This window comes from Pristis pectinata, chromosome 5 (assembly GCF_009764475.1).
Source record: "Pristis pectinata isolate sPriPec2 chromosome 5, sPriPec2.1.pri, whole genome shotgun sequence".
Lineage (NCBI taxonomy): Eukaryota > Metazoa > Chordata > Chondrichthyes > Rhinopristiformes > Pristidae > Pristis > Pristis pectinata.
In genome coordinates, this window is record NC_067409.1 from 37,561,976 (window position 1) to 37,580,764 (window position 18,789).

Sequence of the window (18,789 nt, forward strand, 5' to 3'; positions counted from 1 at the left end):
ACTTGGAAGGAAGTTTTTTGATAAGTTTATGCTTTGGTAGAACTTGCATATAAGCAGTTTTTTTTCGCCGTTCTTGGTCTTTTTTTCTGATCTAGGTGTTTTAGGAAATTGAATGCTTGTAGAAAGTGCATAATGTGTTTTCTTTAAAATATAACTTGAAGTCCAAACTATGAGAGTTACTGACTCATGTGTTTTAAAGAGATCTCACAAAAGATGAAGGTTTCGATGCAAAGTGAATTTTATTCATTAGAGTGTAATTTTGGATTGCCGAAACCAGACAAAAGATGAATTGCTTTGATAAACTACTTAGTAGTAGGTAGATGCAATATTAAAGTAATTTTGATCTAGTAATATTTCTTCCCATCTCCAGAAGCCATTGACTTATTGCTGGTGTACTGTTCAATAAACACCCTATGGTTTCTACGCAAGTGGATATTATTCACTTCTTTGGCTCTGTTGGAGAATTGGTTGGCTGTTGAAGTTGACGTAGTTCTGTTCTTTAGGAACCCTATGTTGTGATATAGGATTATCACTACTGGGGTGTGAGGTGGAAGGTGGGGATGACACACAAAAATCAACTAGTTGGTTGTTCCTCGGTCGCCATAGTCATACCAGTTTACAAGTAATTATTTTTAAGTAGCAATTATCCAAAGTCTGGGGTTTCACATCAGCTGTATCATGCACGTCCTTCAATGTGCTAAGTAATTTACATAGACAGTTTATGATCTGTCAGTCACCTTGAAATTTTAGATGTCAATGGAGTAGGTGGATTCATACAGCACGGAAACAGGCCCTTCTGCCCAAATCATCCTTGCTGACCAAAGTGTCTACCTGAGCTAGTCCCATTTGCCTGTATTTGGTCCATATTCCTCTAAACTTTTCCTTTCTATGTAACGGCACAACCGTAATCACTACAACTCTATGACCACTTTGATCACTGCACTAAAATGGGTTCTGTTTTATTTTGTTCTAATTGTGTTCTTTCTTGTAAAAATTGTTTATAATTTATGTTATGTATTTCTTGTGAACGCTGCTTATTTGGCTATGTGCTTGTGATGCTGTTGCAAGTAAGTTTTTCATTGCACTTGTGTATGTGTGTACTTGTGCATATGGCAATAAATTTGACTTTGACTTTTTACCTATCCAAATGTCTTTCAGATGTTGAAATTGTACCCACCTCTACCACTTTCTCTGACAGCTCATTCCAGTTACCATTCACCCTCTGTGTGGAAGAAGTTGCCCCTGAGATCTTTAAATTTTCCTCTCTCACCTTAAATCTGTGCAGATAAAATAACAACTTTTAAGTGGCATTTAGACAGGGATATGAACATGCAGGGAATGGAGGGATGTAGACCATGTGCAGGCAGATGTGCAATTTAACTTGTCATCGTGGTCTGCACAGACACTGTGGGCTGAAGGGCCTGTCCCTGTGCTGTACTGTCCCATGTTCTTTTAGCTGTTATCTTTGAGACAACAACTGCATCTTGTTTGTTGATAAGTGGCAAGTAACATTTTGCACCACAAAAATGCCTGGCAATGACCAACACCAATAAAAGAGAGTCTAGCCACCTAATGTGGACATTTAATGGCATCACCATCATTTAATTCTCCTCTCAATATCCATAAGGGGGTGGTGACCATTGCCCAGAAACACAACTGGACCAGCCACACAAATACTATAGCTACAGGAGTAGGTCAGAGGCTGGGTATCCTGAAGCAAGTGACTCGCCTCCTGACAAGGCCTTTTAACCATCTGCAACCCACAAATCAGGATTGCATTGGAATGCCTTCTGGATGAGTCCAGCACCAATAATTCTCAAGAACTGAATACATTCAGGACAAAGCAACCCATTTGGTTTTCACCCCATTAGCCATTCTGAACTTTCATTCCTACCACAGTGTGGCTGCAGTGTGTATCATCTGCAAAATACACTCATGGCTGCTCTGACAGCATCTCCCAAACCAGTGACCTCTACCACCAGGCTCTTGGGGACACCGCCATTTTCAGGTTTTCCCCCCATATCGTACATCACCCTGAATTGAAAACATATTGTCAGATCTTTATTGTTGCTATTTTTAAATCCTAGAACTCTACCCAACAACACTCAGGGATACTTTCACTTGAAGGACTGCAGCATTCGAAAGGGTGACTCGTCACCTTCTTCTTGAGGGCATTTAGGGTTGGCAAATAAGTACTGGCTTTCCCAGGAATGCCTAGATCCTTCCCATTTGTGAAATCTGTTTTAAATTTGACTTTCTAAATTCATGTATCACATTAACAATGATACTTGTTTTAATTTTAATATTCTAAAATTGGTTTTGTTTGCTAACTCACAAATTGAAAGATTTTTCTCTTTTCTTGTTCAATGAACCAGTTGTAAGATTTAATTACTATAACTTAGCCAGAAAAATTTACTGCTGCTGAAGCAAATATAATTTAAGGTACAAGTTTTTAACGCTTCTTGGAAGTAATGGATTTATTTCTCCCTGGTAGTGTGCAGCATTTTTGATGTATGTTGATGAGAGAGAAAAGAAGGTCCGTGAAGCTGTTGTCAGTTTAAATTGAGCTTGTTTTATGAAAGATAAAAATTAATTTGCTTTGGATTCATGTAATTTTGATTCTATTGAAAATAAATATTTAAACAATTCTATATCCTTTGTCTCCAGTTCATCATATTTATCTGAACAGTTAATTGAGGAGATATTGATCACTAATAGGGATTGGTTTGAAGGCTTTTGTTATAGAATCATAAAGTACTACAGCACAGAAACGGGCCCTTTGGCCCATCAAGTCCATGCTGACCTGATCTTCTGCCTAGTCCCATCTACCTGCACCCGGACCATATCCCTCCAAACTCCTTCCGTCCATGTACCTATCCAAACCTCTCTTAAATGTTACAATTGAACCCACATCTACCACTTCCGCTGGCAGCTCGTTCCACACTCGCACCACCCTCTGTGTAGAAGTTCCTCCTCAGATTCCCCTTTATATATTTCACCTTTCACCCTAAACCTATGTCCTCTAGCTCTAGTCTCACCCAATCTTAGGGTGAATGCATACAGGCTTTTTCCTCTATCTATACCCCTCATAATTTTGTATACCTCTATAAGATCTCCTCTCATTCTCCTGCACTCCAGGGAATGAAGTCCTGACCTGTTCAACCTTTCCCTATAACTCAGGTCCTCAAGTCCTGGCAACATCCGTGTAAATTTTTTGTGCACTCTTTCAAGCTTATTGATATCTTTCTTGTAGGTAGGTGACCAGAACTGCACACAATATTCCATATTTGGCCTAAACAATGTCTTCTACAACTTCAACATATCATTCCAACTCCTGTACTCAGTGCCCTGATTTATGAAGGCCAAAGTGCCAAAAGCTCTTTTTATGACCCTATCTACCTGTGAAGCCACTTCCAAGGAACTATAGATCTGTATTTCCAGGTCCCTTTGCTCTACCGCACACCTTGGGAGCCCTACTGTATAAGTCTTATAACACCGTCCTCCCAATGTGTAACACCTCACACTTGTCTGCATTAAATTCCACTATAATGCATTATATTTTCAGAATCGTAGTTGTTTGTACATTTTAAATTTAACTGACATTAATGATATCAGAACAAAATATGTTTGGGTGAACTTGTATTTCTTCACTCAGTTTGCATGGTCTAATGAAGTGCCAAATTTTGTGCCCAAAAACCATAATGTATGACAGTTAAAATTGTTAGTTTTGTCATTAACCGGGGTTATCATGAATAAAAAACAAAATTACCATAATTAGTTTCATATTGGATGAATGGAACAGATGAGCATCATGGAGAATAAAGTCCACTATTGCTTGTGTTTGGTGATCCAGTGGAACAGTGAATTTCATGGAGAGAGTATATCTATGCCTGTTGGGAAAGGAGGACATGGATTGATGAAGAAGAAAGTGTGATAAATTTAAGTTAAATTATTGAGTTGCTGGATGATAAAATTGCAGATCCAGCCAGATATATGGAAAGCCTAGATAATTTTTGGTGCCATTGTCAGCAAAGTGCTCTGCAGAAGTCTTGCAGATATCAGTCAAGGTTGATGGGAATAATGAGATTCCTGTTACGAGCTGTTACAATTAAGTTGTATGTTATCCTAAAGTGGAATGCTATTTATTTACTGAATTAGGTCATAAAAATGATGAAATCCTTTGGATTGAGTGAGGTGAGGTTAATATTTCAGTCACTGACCATTTGCCAGAGCCAAAGTTTTGTTAGCAGATATTCCAGTCCTGTTTATTTAGCCCAGAGAATGGTGTGTTTGGTAACTGCTGTGAAGAAACCATATTGGACAGGCTGCAAAGGTATGGGGCTGAATTGAATTGCTGTAGCCAGCAGTTATAAAGGAAAGTGCTAGTGTTCAGCACCTCACAGGTTGGTAAATAACAAAAATTCAGCAGTTTCTCTCTAAACCTGAGATATGCTGTACATCTGTCAGTGTATCTGCCACGTTGTGCTGGGAACTCACTTCTCTGATCCTACACCAGTCAGCACTGGAATAGGATCCCTATTTATGACCTGCAGATAGAAAAGGATTCTGTCCATTTGTATTTATTTTAGTTTAAAATTTTAATTATATTTTAATGATCTTTTAAAAACTATTTAACAGTTCTAATAACTTTTAAATGTCTGCACATCAGAGACATTAAAACGAAATGTTTACAAAGCATCACAGATTTTGACAGGAATTGAAGCTTTCCCTGAAGTCTTGTTTCTTTTTGAACGCCATCCAAGTTTCCAGCATCCAAATTGGGTTAGCATGGGTGTGAGGGGAGTGCGGAAGGCACATTCTAAGGCAGGCCGAATTCAGCATGGTTTGGCCCACATTTTCAAAAAAGTCTTGACTGACATTCCCCATGTAAATGGCTGTGCTCAGTCCAGACTTTAAACTCCAGTTTCAAACTATTGTGGATATTTCGATTTTGTGATGATAAAGCCATTCCTATATGAAAATGTTACTGGCCCTGTTTAAATGTGTTGCAACAGTCTAAAGAGCCTACACAGGAAACTGTATTTGTCTGTACAATGAAACAAACTGATGCAAAATCTATTTTCCTTCATGTTTCAGAATTTGTTACCTCCTTATGAATCCAGAATAACTGCAGCAAAGCTGTTGATTGAAGTTCAAGAGTATGAGGTAGGATTGTTAGATTCTATCTTTTATTCTGTGTAATGTACATAAAAGTATCCGGTGCTGGACTTCAATTTAACATGGTTGTCATTAACCGTAAAAGAACACTGGAGGAAAAAAAAACTGGAGAGCAGAAATCTGCTTCCATGTGTTTGGAAATTTACACCAATTACTCAAAGTGCTGACTTGTTCATTGTATGTAAAGCCAAAATCTACTAACTCTCAGTTGTTTTTGTTGTTTGTTTACACCATTTCTTTCCTTTTCCTTTCTTTGTGTGTTAAGGAATTTTCAGTCTTTGTGTCCTTTTGGATGAAATTGTTAAAGACAAGGTATTAATCCTTGTAGTTCTCATCAATTAATATATCATTTTGCAACTCACATTTCACATGATTGTTTCTCTGTTTGAGGACCTGTTTACTGGTCATCCATGATATTCTTCTGTCAATTTAAGCAAATTGGCTGGCAAGGATTATTGATCAGTAGTAAAATGTAAACCTAGCATGCATGTGGCATGCAGCTAATATGTTTCACTATATTCTGTAGTTTTCTTCTGCAAAGACAAATTTAGGATTTAACTGCATCTGAATGTGATAGTAATATTTGAGTCATGACACAGACTATTATTTTGACAGATTTGAATTGACTACTTTGATTAGTCCTACCCTGCAAATATAAGAAGTTAAAACAGATTCATAATAAGTTTAAAACCCAATGGAGTCAAATTGCAAAGAAAGTCAAGTTTGGTTGTTGTAATTTTTGATCAGTGGAATAGTCTGTGATTTGTGATTTTCTTCCATCACAACCATTTGAAATGTTGGAACTTGACTCTCAAGTGTATCCTTAAACTTGATTCATTAAATTCTGGTGACCCAGACCATAGATCATTAGCCTGTTAATTCAAGTCAGTAAATGACTGACTTAGCTGCCATCTGCTATGTCTATTCACCCATTCAAAAATGGCAACAAAGTCAGGGAGGCACCTGTCCTGATTTTCCTTCCCTACCCCTAGTTTCTTCTCGCTGTCTCTCCAATCTTTTCATCTCCTTCTCACTTTCTCCTCTGAAGTTGATTATTTTGCTATTACCTTTGCATTCTTCCTTGGTGTTCTTGCCTGTTAGCCCATTTTTTGGGATCCTTTCAACTCATTGTTTTATTAAATACATGCACCAATCTCAAGTACATTTGTGAACAATTTTGGAATCTTGTGATGTAATGTATGAGTAGAAGTCTGTTGACTTGTGCATAATTCTGCTTTAGAAGTAATATTTTAGAAATGTGTAATATGTTAAAGAAAAGAATTTGGCTCATTCTTTAGTCCTTATTAGTCATATTACTTGTAACACTGTGTGCTACTATTTATTACTTTATGAACTAACTTGTTGCATAAATCCTAATGGGATGCTGGATAAAAATAAGAAGTGTGGAGTGTGTGGGGAGGCAGTGATTATAGGGTTGGATTGTCATGGATGAAACCAGGAAGACAATTAAAGAGTAAACATTTTAAATTTGGAGGTGATGAAGGAAAAACAGCCAGTTTAGGTTGACTGGAACTTCATGGAGAATCAAAAATGGCCAGCAGGAATTTGCAAAGGCTGAAGTGTTCATTATGCGAAAAATGGAAAGCTGTCCAAAAGAGCTTTGAATTTGTTGAACATGGACTTTACAGGGAGTTCATACAGTACAAATGGGTGGTGGAATATAATTTTTTATTTTAGTTGGTTCGTCTCTGTGAAACAGGAGCTGGAAAGTGATCTTTTCCTCATTATGTAAATGTGCGTCTTCATGTGTCAATTAAAGATTGGTTTCATTGGTGTCTTGGGAGATGCCTGGGGACTGCATCATCTGAACCTCTTTACTGATGAGCGAATTGTGGATATTGTTAATTAGGTTATAGATTTTTAAAAATACATTTGCAGAAGGAATGAAATGAGTTATTCTGTTATTGTATCCAAGCTCTGAAATCACTTTGTCTTGTCATAGACACCAGAAGAAATAAAATGCAGCAGAAAATTTGCAAATTCAGAGGAATAAATTGTTATGCTCAGTTGCAGAAATTTCTGCTTATAATTTAGGGAATTGTAATCACTGAAGTACTGATGGTTGGGTGATCTAAATAGTTTAATGTGCGTTTCTCTTTAGTTTTCAATGCAGTTACGTGAAACATACAAAACACTAGTCGCATAGTTAATTGGTGACCTTGACACTGACCAGTTGACCAAAAGACTTTGCAATAAGCAGAATGCCCTGCCTTTAGAAGGATTTATTAAATTCTTTATGAGCATTCTCTGCGAGAAGCATTTGGGTCATGTCCTATGACACATTACTCATCTCAGTTTAGGTCAATTCTCTGCATCAGTGTCATTTAATTTTTCAAGTTTTCTTTTGTTTTCATGATTGATACAAATCATTGAGCAAGGCACCTAAATGCTGCTAAAGCTCTTTGTAAATGATAGGAAGAAGCTTCCTTCAATTAATTTATTAATCACCATGATATCAGTTTCACAGTTGCAATAACAAAAATATGTTAACAATTCAAAGGTTAAAAAAGTATGACATGATGAAAATACCTTGGAATTTGTGGGGAAAATGCCAGCAGTTACATGCAGAACTCCCATCGACTCCCTGCAAAAGTGCAGCCTGGTTCAGGGTTCCTGCACAGGCGTGCTTGAACGTGGAAGTTTTGAACTTGCTGACTGCCCTTTGCCTGCCTTTTCCTAAATTGCTTTTATATTGGAGTCCTCATGGAGTCGAGCAGCAGGGCAAACAGTTGCAGCAGTTTCCCCAGCACTTAAGCTGGGGAAACTTCCGAAGAATTCTGAGACTTGATGCAGGAACAGCGACTCCATTCATTTCAAAAGAGATGAATAGGGGCAAAAAACTGGTAAGTAATGGGTTTTTTTTATTAATAGGGTTTAATTAATGTTTTCAGGCATTTAAAATTGTCATAAATCTTTTGCTTATTAATTTCATTTTTATATTGCCCCCACCAAAATGATACATAGTGGTATTTACATGCTCCAAACCTTGCTGCTAAACAGGTCTCATCCTGAAGATCAGCCTGCACTGACACTGGTAGATATGCAAAATGAAAATTAGACGTTCAGTAGGTCAGCAAAAGCACAGATTACTACTTGTTGGCTGGAAATTATGGGCCAAATAGATTATTGAATTCAGAAATTTGGTAAGCCTGATGCTTTTTTTTTCGGGTAATCTGTACGTCTGTGATTATTTCTGACTTTTATTTCAACATTTTGGAACTCAATAAAAATTATGTTGTAGCTAATTAATAAATGTGTATCACTGAAGCTGTCTCCTCTTCTCATAAATGATAGTATGGTTGCCCATGTAAGTAGCCACTGATCAATGTAATACCAGCCCTGAACTTGGTTGTAATCTTGTTGATAATATATTTGCAGTTATTGTGGAATATCTATGAGAAACGTTGATTTCCATTTGGTGATTTGGAGTAGGTGGCAATTTGAATGATATGCAGTGAAAGATTTCAACTTGCTTATGGTCGTCTCTTGGGTAATCCAGGCTTCGTTTCTTTTTTATTCCATCTGCTCTCCAACCTGCCTTAAAAGATTTAATATGAAGTTAGATAAGGTTTTTCCACATCATTTTATATTCAAGAATAGACTTGGGAATTTATTTAGCTCATGCACATTTTCTTGCCTGAAGCAAAATAGTTAATAAACTTTAAAAAAAAAATCAGTTGGAACTGCTGGATATTTTTGCATGAAGGACTCTTAAATTGAGAGGAGTTTACCTGTTGAGCACTTTTAGAAGTAGCTCGCAGTGGCATCAGAAATTACTAATTCCTTAATTAATAAAAGGTCAAAAACATTCATTTGAAATTAATATATGAAATCTGCCTGGCATTTTAATTGATTGGTTAGACTGATTAGGTCCTCAGAGTAATTCATGATTCACCTACTGTTTGAAACTCAATGGATTAGAAAGTTATTTGCAGTGGCACATACTTCATAATATCCTGGAATAATATTGCCTATTCTTCTGTGAGCTGCTGCGTTGAATTCTATTGTTCAGTAGCCCAAATTTTCTGATAGAGTGGGGTCTTCTCAGTAAAAGAAAAGTCTTTTACTGAGAAGACCCTAGCATTAATCCTCTGCCTTTTCTGGATTCACCCTCACTATTTTCTTGGGAAGTTGGCAGTGGGCTCTATTATAAAGATAGCTGAGAATTTGTTAGGGCAGTCAGCCCTGGAGCTTGTGGTCACTGGTTAACGATGCACTGTTTTCATTTCTTCAATATATTTAAGTGAGTGTTTTAATTTCTCCGGGAGTGGCCTGAAATGGATGTTGTATTGAAATTCAAATCAAATGCCAAATCCTAGCATTGAAGTTGGGTATCACAAAATTAAGAAAAGAACTTCAAGTCTTTTCCTTGTCCTTGCATTATTTTTTTAAAGGGGAGGGGCAGAGAGACAAAGGTTAGTGAAGGCTTTGCTAATCAGAGGTGATCCATCTGGAGGAGATGTCAATGGAAAATGAATGAGGACAGAAAAGAGGAATAAAGGATGCTAGAACTGGGGGATACAAAACACTGCAGGTGCTAGTAAACTGAAATAAAAGAGAATGCCAGAAATACCCAGCAGTTCAGCCAAAGAAAGACGAGGTTTTTCACTTCGTATTTCTCCCAATTTATGTGTGCTATATTTGGAGTTCATGTTGTGATCTTATCAACATTGGGGAAACCAAACACAGATTAAGTGACTGCTTTACAGACCATCTTCATTCAGTCCGCAAAGGAGACCGTGAGCTTCCATTCTCCATCCCACTCCCAATGCGACCTCAGTGTCTTTGGCCTTTTACACTGTTCCAACAAAGTCTGGGGAACAGCGTTGCATGTTTGGACAGTCCTCATAACTCAACATTGAATTCAACAATTTCAAGTAGCAGCTTTCCAATTTGTAACAGAAGTTGCCAGTTTTGATGAAAGTTCATCGACCTGTAGCATTAATTCAATGCTTGGATTCAATTTGTTTGCCTTTTTTTTAATAGGATATCCTTAGCAATTTTTCACATTGAATAGATGCCAATGTTGCAACTGTATTGCAATAACTCGGCTAGAGGCACAACTATTTCTGGAGTGCAGGTCTTTAGTATGACAGCCTCCCAAAGCCTTTGCAGTATCTAGTGCTTTCAGCTGTGTCTCAACATCACATGGACTAAATCAAATTGGCTAAAGACTGGTTTCTGTAATGGAGGGGATCATGGGAGGAAGCCACAATGGATCATTGACTTCTAGCTTTTTTTTTGCTTCAGCCTTGTTTTTTTTTAAGCACTGACATGTTGATTTAGTTCAATCTGAAACCAAGGTCTTAAATTTGAACACTCTCTCTCCATCTCTGTCTGCCTCTGTCTCTTGGGGTTGAGAATAATTTGCTTTCACTCTGGTTTTCTGTGGAAAAGAGAAAATGGGGAAATATACATGAGTAGCCTGAAATCAGTAGAGGGGGATCGCTGGGAATATGGTATTAAGGAATTGGTAACAAGGGACTTGGCAAATGATGATAGGATTGGGTAAAATCAACATGGATTCGTGAAAGGGAAATCATATTTGACAGATCTATTTTTGAGACTAATCTGTGGGGAACTTGTGGATCTGCATTCCATTCAAGAGTGTATGTAACTATATCAAAGGTATCCGATAAAAGATTATTAAACAAAATTAAAGTACATGTGACTGATGGTAAGATACTGACGTGAATTGAGGACTAGTTAATGGGCAAAAAGACAGACCAGGAATAATGGGTCATTTTCAGTTTGTTGATGATATGAAGCTGTGTGAATTGTGAAGAAGATACAGAGGGGCCTCAGGGAGATATTGACAGCTAAATGAAGAGTCATCGACATCACTGATAGAATATAATGTGGATAAATGTATCATCAGTTTTTATAGATAAACATAGAAAAGCAGAGTATTTTTTAAAATGAAGGCTATTGAGATGTGTTGGTGCTCAGAGGGACTAATGTGTCCTTGTACACAAACCACTGAAAGTTAACATGTAAGCAATTAAAATGGCAAGCAATGCAACAGGGACTTGAGTACATGACGAAGGACGCTCTAATGAAGTTGTATATGGCCCTAGTGAGATTGTACCTGGAACTTATGTACAGGTCTTCATAAAGAAGGATATACTTGCAACAGATTGCAACAAAGATTGATTCCTAGGAAAGTGGGATTATTTTATGATTAAGTTGCATGTCCCTATACTCTCTAAAGTTTAGGAGAATGAAAAATGACTTCATTGAAACTTTTACCAGGCTAGGTCAGGGTTCCAAGAACCAGAGGAAAGTCCCAAAACAAGGTGTTGACCATTCAGGATTGAGAGGAATGGAAACTTCTTCACCTAGAGGTTAGTGAATCTGTAGAATTCTCTACCTAGCAAGGCTGTGGAGGCTCAGTTGCTGAGTTAATTTAAGACAGAGAGAGGTTTGGATACTAAGGGCATCATGGGATATGAATTAGTAGAGGAAAGGGACACAGTGGAAAAGAACAACCAATGTTTTATTGAATGCCTTAGCAGACACGAGGGGCTAAATGGCCTCCTGCCTTTATTTCTTGTGTTCTCAGATTGCTCAATAAAAGCAAGTTATAGCTTTCAGTGGCTCAATGTGTAAATATTTTCCTCAGCTGGCATAGAGTGCAATTACCAGTGTGTGACAAGGTAATTCATTTGCAGTCAACTTTGCTTTTGTTTAATTTACAATGTTGTGTCATCTAAGCACCCAGGGTATAACCTCTGCTGAGTTCACTGGTTTTGACTACAGTGGGATAGTAACATTTGGCATCAAGATTCCTGAGTTGGAGAGAAGAAATGTGCTTGGATTCCAATCGCTCATTGCATGTTGCAGTCTCTGCCTGCAAAGTGCTGTGAGAGTAGGATATTTTTGAGAGTCTAGACAGTGAGTGTTGTCTGGCTATTTGCCAATGGAGCATCTAACTGAGACAAACACATTCCAGGGCTTGTGAAGTGGGTTGTACTTTAACACAAATTGACATCAGCAAACTCAGATAGGTGTGGTCTGCATACCACTGTAAATTTATCTCTGTGACTAGGAGAATTCCTAACCTCTTTATAAGGTTGCAAGGCTACTTTTTTAATTTTAAAATTTGTTCCATTCAAAGAACACGTGTAACTGTGATTATTTGATCTTGCACTATTTATATGTCCATCAAAATATATGAAATCTGGAAAATAAAATTACCCGGACAAGAAATTGAAACTGAAGACATCTTTTCTGCATTGGTGCTTCTAATTTTTATTTATAAACTGTCTTATTTTGTGTACTTCTCTTTAGTCTCCATAGTCTGTGCAGCATTCATAACAAGAAATTGGACTCCCAGTCCTCCTCCATTAATTATACTTTGTAATCTTCTCAGTTTCTTCACCCAGCTTGCATCTCTGTAGAAACGTGCAACTTGGATTAGGAGCTCACTGCAGGTGTTAATTTATCTTGCTGTTTGACTTTGTGTGTTGGATTTCCACCCTCTATTTCTAATTTAAAATATTTAACCTGAGTAATTTACAGAATATAAGTAGTTTAACGGATATATTTCAGATTTAAAACCTGTCAGAGCAAATAAATACTCAACAAAGAATCCAAGTAGAGTAGTGCTGCACATGTTTATCTCACATCATGAAGCTTTGGGATTGAGGTCCAGCTGTGACGGGACTTAAGCCTCGCTTCCTCATGTGCAGTTTCTCTTGTTAGCTCTGAGACATGCTCATCCAGAGGGAATAAAAATCAGCTTTTCATCCTGCACAGATTGCCTTCAAGCTACTTCATGGAGGGGAACCAGTGGAATGACACAAATTAATAATTAGGAATAATAGGAAAATGTAATAATTATGTCGACTTAGTATAATTACTCAATTTTTTGTTGAGCAATGGGAATTAAACACATTAGAATTGCTGTTGGGAAACTACTGAGAAGTTGTTGAAATGGTAATGTTTTGGTGCACAGCTTTTCTTTAAAGATTGATCTTTTATTTTGTTGCAGCGTATCTCATCAAAAATAGAAAGAGTTTGTATTGTACAGGCCCTGAAATCACTGCAATGTGCAGCACCTGCATTTGGTAGATAATATTAAACCCTTGTAATCCAATGTAGCACAGCATTACACAGCAAACACCTCTCACTATCTGCCCAACCCCAGCAGGTAGCATTTGTAGTTTCCATTTTGATAGAAGCTCAGACTTCTTGAATTTTAGATAACAATCTAGAAGGGGTGAATAATCATGGTTTACAGCCTCTAATTGAAGCTTTGTAGCACTGACCATGGATCTCATGACAACCATTAGGCAGACAACCTGTGCTGCACGTAACTGATTACACCTCTCCTATGCTTCGGTCTGTGAATTGTGGGATATGGCTGGGCAACAGTATCCACAGCGGTATGGGTCACACCATGGCTGTCTGTCCAGTGGACTTTGAGCATGCATGCAATGACCAAGTTGCATACAGTGAATGCATTGTGACTGGCTGTATGTTCATATGCCAGTTTTGTGGTAAAACCATCTGAATATTGAGGGTTGATGGCCTATTCTGTTCATTTTGGGCTTATGATGTGTTCCATCAATTAGCCCTAGTTCTTGGAAAGCCAGAAATCCTGTGGAAACTTGCTGCTGTCTGCCTTTGCTCCATTGTAAAACATAACAGACATTCTTTTCAGTAGATTAGAAAGTTTACCAAATATATATTGCCCTCTATATGCTAAAGGCTGGACTTCTTTGCCTCTTTGTTTTCCCGCATGTTCAAAACTACAAGGATTCAGACTTGGAAGATTTGAGTACTTGTCCGTTCTTTGGATATTTAGAATGTCAGTCAAGGATTATAGAAAGGACATGTATCTATATAGCATCTTTACTGGTATCAGGTTGTCACAAAGCACATTAATTGTTCCAATGCAGGAGATGCAACCAACAATTTGCACACAGTAAGATTGGAGAAATAGCAGTTGTTAACACCGAGTAATCTTTTATTGAGGCTAATCCAGGAATCAGTGATGACCAGGGCACAAAGGATAAATCCTCTGGTCTGTACCAAAGTAGTATAACTGATTCTCGGACATTTACCTGGGACAGTAAATAGAGACAAAAGAGACTGCAGATGCTGGAATCTGGAGCAACACACAAAATGCTGGAAGAACTCAGTTAGTCAGGCAACATCTATGGAGGGGAATGGACAGTCGACATTTTGGGTTGAGACCCTTCCTCTGGACTGGCCTTAGTTTAACATTCTTCTTAAACCTAGCATCATTGACAATGCAGCATACCTCAGTTTGGCAATCTGTATTGGCTGCATGACAATTGGGTGCTTATCTCTTGGGGTGCTCCACCTACTGGCTTTATCTCTCCAGTTCTCTTCCCCTTCATCAAGCTCGGTTCTGTTTTAATTTCAAAGCCAAACGTTGGTAAAGCTAACCAAAGAATTTAAATGGATAAGGTTTCTCCATATTACTTCAAGATTAGGTCACTCTTATATTGAATGATTCTGTAATCTGGATTAGAATGGAAATAGTTTGCCCTTCCTGGATCATATGCTTTGCACATAGTTCAAGTGTTCATGTATCTCTGTGCCTTTGAAAGTATGATGGTAATTTGAAGATCAACGGAATTGGAATGGTTTTTTTTATTGTCACTTGTGCAGTGAAAAAGTTGTCTTGCATGCCATTCATTACACAGTGCATTTGAGGTAGTACAAGGTAAAACAATACAGAATGCAGAATAAAGTGTAACAGCTACAGAGAAAGTGCAGTGCAGGTAGTCAATAAGGTGCAAGGTCATAATGAGGTAGATTGTGAGGTCAAGAGTCCATTTTATCGTACCAGGGAACCATTCAATAGTCTCATAACAGTGGGATAGAAGCTGTCCTTAAGCCTGGTGGTACGTGCTTTCAGGCTTTTGTATCTTCTGCCCGATGGGAGAGGGGAGAAGAGAGGACGACCTGGGTGGATGGGGTCTTTGATTATACTGGCTGCTTCACCAAGGCAGCGAGAGGTATAGACAGAGTCCATGGAGGGGAGGCTGGTTTCCGTGATGTGCTGAGCTGTGCCCACAACTCTCTGCAGTTTCTTGCAGTCATGGGCAGAGCAGTTGCTATACCAAGCTGTGATCCATCCAGATAGGATACGTTCTATGGCGCATCGATTAAAAATTGGTGAGTGTCAAAAACTCAAAATCAGTTCTGTAACTTTTTGGTGGGAACATTGTGATGAGCAGCAATGAACTAGTGCAAAAGGAACAATAGACAACCATAAAAGATTAAGGGGATATATCTGGGTTGCTCTTGAACATGTAACTCGTTTACCAATTTTCCACTGTCTTTTCAGCTTCATATTCATTTCATAATGTTTGTCTTTATTTTTTTGGAACTCGGTGTGAATAGGCAGGAAATTCTAGGCCAGAGTATCTTGCCTTTTCTTGAAAAGCCTTTCCCTCCTTAAATTTATAACGTATTCCCTTTTATCAAGTGGTTTCTTGCAACTATCCTCTGGAGAAACTCTGACATGAAGATGAGCACCCCGGAAACAGCAGAACACACTAAAAAGCAAGACTGATTAGATTGAGACACTTAACAAGAAAATCATAACCATTATTGCATGCTTATTGACGTAAGATCACAGATGTCACTAAAATCTAACCTTCTCATTTGAAATATCGGAAATGGACGTTGTGTCATGCAATTTTCTGTCTGAATAAGAAAAGCAGTCAAAATGACTTATTTTAAACAGAATCACATTTATCTTTAATACCAACCGTCAGTAGTACATTGTTTTTCAATTGTTTTTTTCCAGATAACATTGGTAATGTTTAATGATCAGCTACATGTACTGGAGTCATGCGCTTTCTCCTGTCCCTGGAGTAGTTGTCCTTTTGTCTTTTGTGATAAGCTTCCCTTGCTACTCTCTTGATCTAGCCCATATATTAATAGATTTATTAAATTTAACTTCACAACGTGCTGTGATGCAATTTGAGCTCTTGTCTAGAATCATAAGCAAGAAACTCTAATCTGCAGAATTTAACAGCTTCATTTGGAAAAATCACATGATTAAATTGTTGTTGTATTTTGTAACTCTTAAATATGTTGCATTTCACTATACACATATAAAAAATGGTACAATAGCTAATCTGTGCCTTTGAAAATTTTGTTTCTGCCACTGATAACTGGTGCATTTGCAAAGCCAAGAAAAGACAATCTATTTATACCAGATTCATGTTATTTTGAGAATTGATTCAGAATGAAGTGAGGAATGTGATTAGTCATATGAGATTCAATCACATTCTGCATGTAATTTGGTTCAAAACATCCAACCAAACTCCAAATTGAAATGTGTTTGATTGTGAGGCAAATCTGAAGGAGCCTTGTTGATTTTGGTGATTATTGTAATTGGTAGCTGGATGGGAGTACTGTAAAGGGCTAGAAAGTTAGCATTTCTTTTTTTTTATTAAAAAAGTTACATCTAGGTCTGTATGGTCAATTGTAGCTCAATAAATTTTCATTTTTGAGTTTTGATCTAGGCAAGTCCTGTTTAAATTGGGGATTAGTGTAGGATTATATTTTAAAAAGAATTTCTTTCAGATCTAGAGTCAGAGTTATAGAGTGATACAGCATGGAAGCACGCCCTTCGGCCCAACTCATCTGTGGCGACCAAGGTGCCCAGCTAAGCTAGTCCCATTTGCCCATGTTTGTCCCATATCCTTCTAAACCTTTCCTGTCTATATACTTATCCAAATGTCTTTTAAATATTGTTATTGTACCCAAATTATAGAATGGCTGCAGCACTGGAGGAGGTCATTTGGCCCATTGTGTGCACACTGACTTTCGACTAGAGCAACTCATTTGTTCCACCTCCAGCTCCTTCTCCACAGTATATTTATCCAATTACCTTTTGAAGGCCACAATAGAACTTGCCTTCACCACACCGGCAGGCAGTACATTCCAGATTGCAAACCGTGCACTATTTAAAAAAAAAATCCTATGCACCCTTAATTCCTTTTCCTCTTTATTTTATACTTGTGACCTCTGGTCCTCGATCTCACCACCATTGGAACAGCCTCCCAATAAAATGCACCTCCCGATATACCTCATGCATTCTCTCCAGACTCCTCATCATTTTATATATTTCTGTCAGATCTTCCCTTAGCCTTCTAAAGAAAACAGCCTCTCTAATCTATTGATATAGACTCTCATCCTAGGAATTATTCACCTAAATCTTTTCTGAATGCTCTCTAGTGCCTTCACACATTCTTCCCATAATGAGACAAGCAAAATTGAACACAATACTCGTGTTGAGGCTGAGCCAGTGTTTTATAAAGAGTCATCGTGGCTTCTGTGCTATTATAATTTAGACTTCTATTGATAAAGCTTCGAATTATATATGCCTTTATTAGCTACTTTCTTAACCTGTCCTGCACCCATACCTCAGTTTCTGCACCCATACCTCAGTTTCTGCACCCATACCTCAGTTCCTCTGCTCCTGCATCCCTATTAGAACATTATCCTTTATTCCTCCCCCTGCTCCTGCATCCCTATTAGAACATTATTCTTTATTCCTCCCCCTCCCCCTCCCCCTCCCCCTCCCCCTCCCCACCAAGTGCATCATCTCAGACTTTTCTGCATTAAATCTCATCAGCCACGCACCTGCCTGTTCTACCAGCTTGTTTATATCCTGCTGTAATCAATCACTGTCCTCTTCACGGTTCACAGTGCAACCAAGTTTGTGTCATCCACAGATTTAGAAATTGTGACTTGCACTCCCAAGTCCCAGTCATTAATATAGATCAAAAAAAGCAATGGCCTTCACACTGACCGCTGGGAAATGCCACTATTTACCTTCCTCTGGTCCCAAAAATAATCATTCACCATGCTCTCTGTTGTCTGTACATAGCCAACTTAATTTCCATGCTGTCAGTGCCCATTTTGTGCCATGTGCTTCAGCTTTTCTAATAAACCTGTAATATGGCACCTTATCAAAAGCCTTTGTACATGTACATCACATGGACAGAATGTGCCATATTACCAGTTGATAAGTGTAGATCTGGTCATGATAAAGGCTTCTTTCAGACTGCATAGCAAAATGTTTTTTTTGATCAAGATAATTTTTTTGAATCAGGTTCTATGCATGCCACCATGAAGGATACCTAATGGAGTGTTTATTAACACATTTAAGACAACAGGGAATGACAACGAGGTAGTGAATCAAAGGTATCCTTATTAAACTTTCCACACTAACTTCAATGCGCTCAAGTACAAAACTAATAGCCATATTTCGTTCATTCAAGTGTCTTTAAGTAATTATATACAGTATTAGACAATTTAAATTGCATATATTACCATGATTTTGGAAATATAATGATACCCTTCTTTATTTATGCTGTTATGCTTCTCCCAATGGGAGTTGTTGAGTAGGGATTCAAGAGAAGGCCATGGAAAGAGAGGGAACCTGTTCCCTGACTCAGCTTCCTCAGTTTTCTTGAATGATTCATGAATTGTTTGTTGAAGTAAATGAAGATCAGAAGCAGACTTTCTGCTGAGTGTACAGACTGGCAGAATCATTTAATTTTGAAGGTACCAGTATTCTTTGTTCTTGATTAA

General features: G+C 38.0%; 1 protein-coding gene across 1 annotated transcript in view; it reads left to right on the top strand.

Annotated features, from left to right (window-relative positions):
* Positions 1–18,789, top strand: part of si:dkey-12j5.1 (uncharacterized) — a 272,001-nt gene that overhangs the window by 34,834 nt on the left and 218,378 nt on the right. The window contains exon 8 of the mRNA XM_052016283.1: positions 5,098–5,166. Coding sequence (XP_051872243.1) covers positions 5,098–5,166 — 69 coding nt within the window. The remainder of the gene's footprint in view (positions 1–5,097; positions 5,167–18,789) is intronic.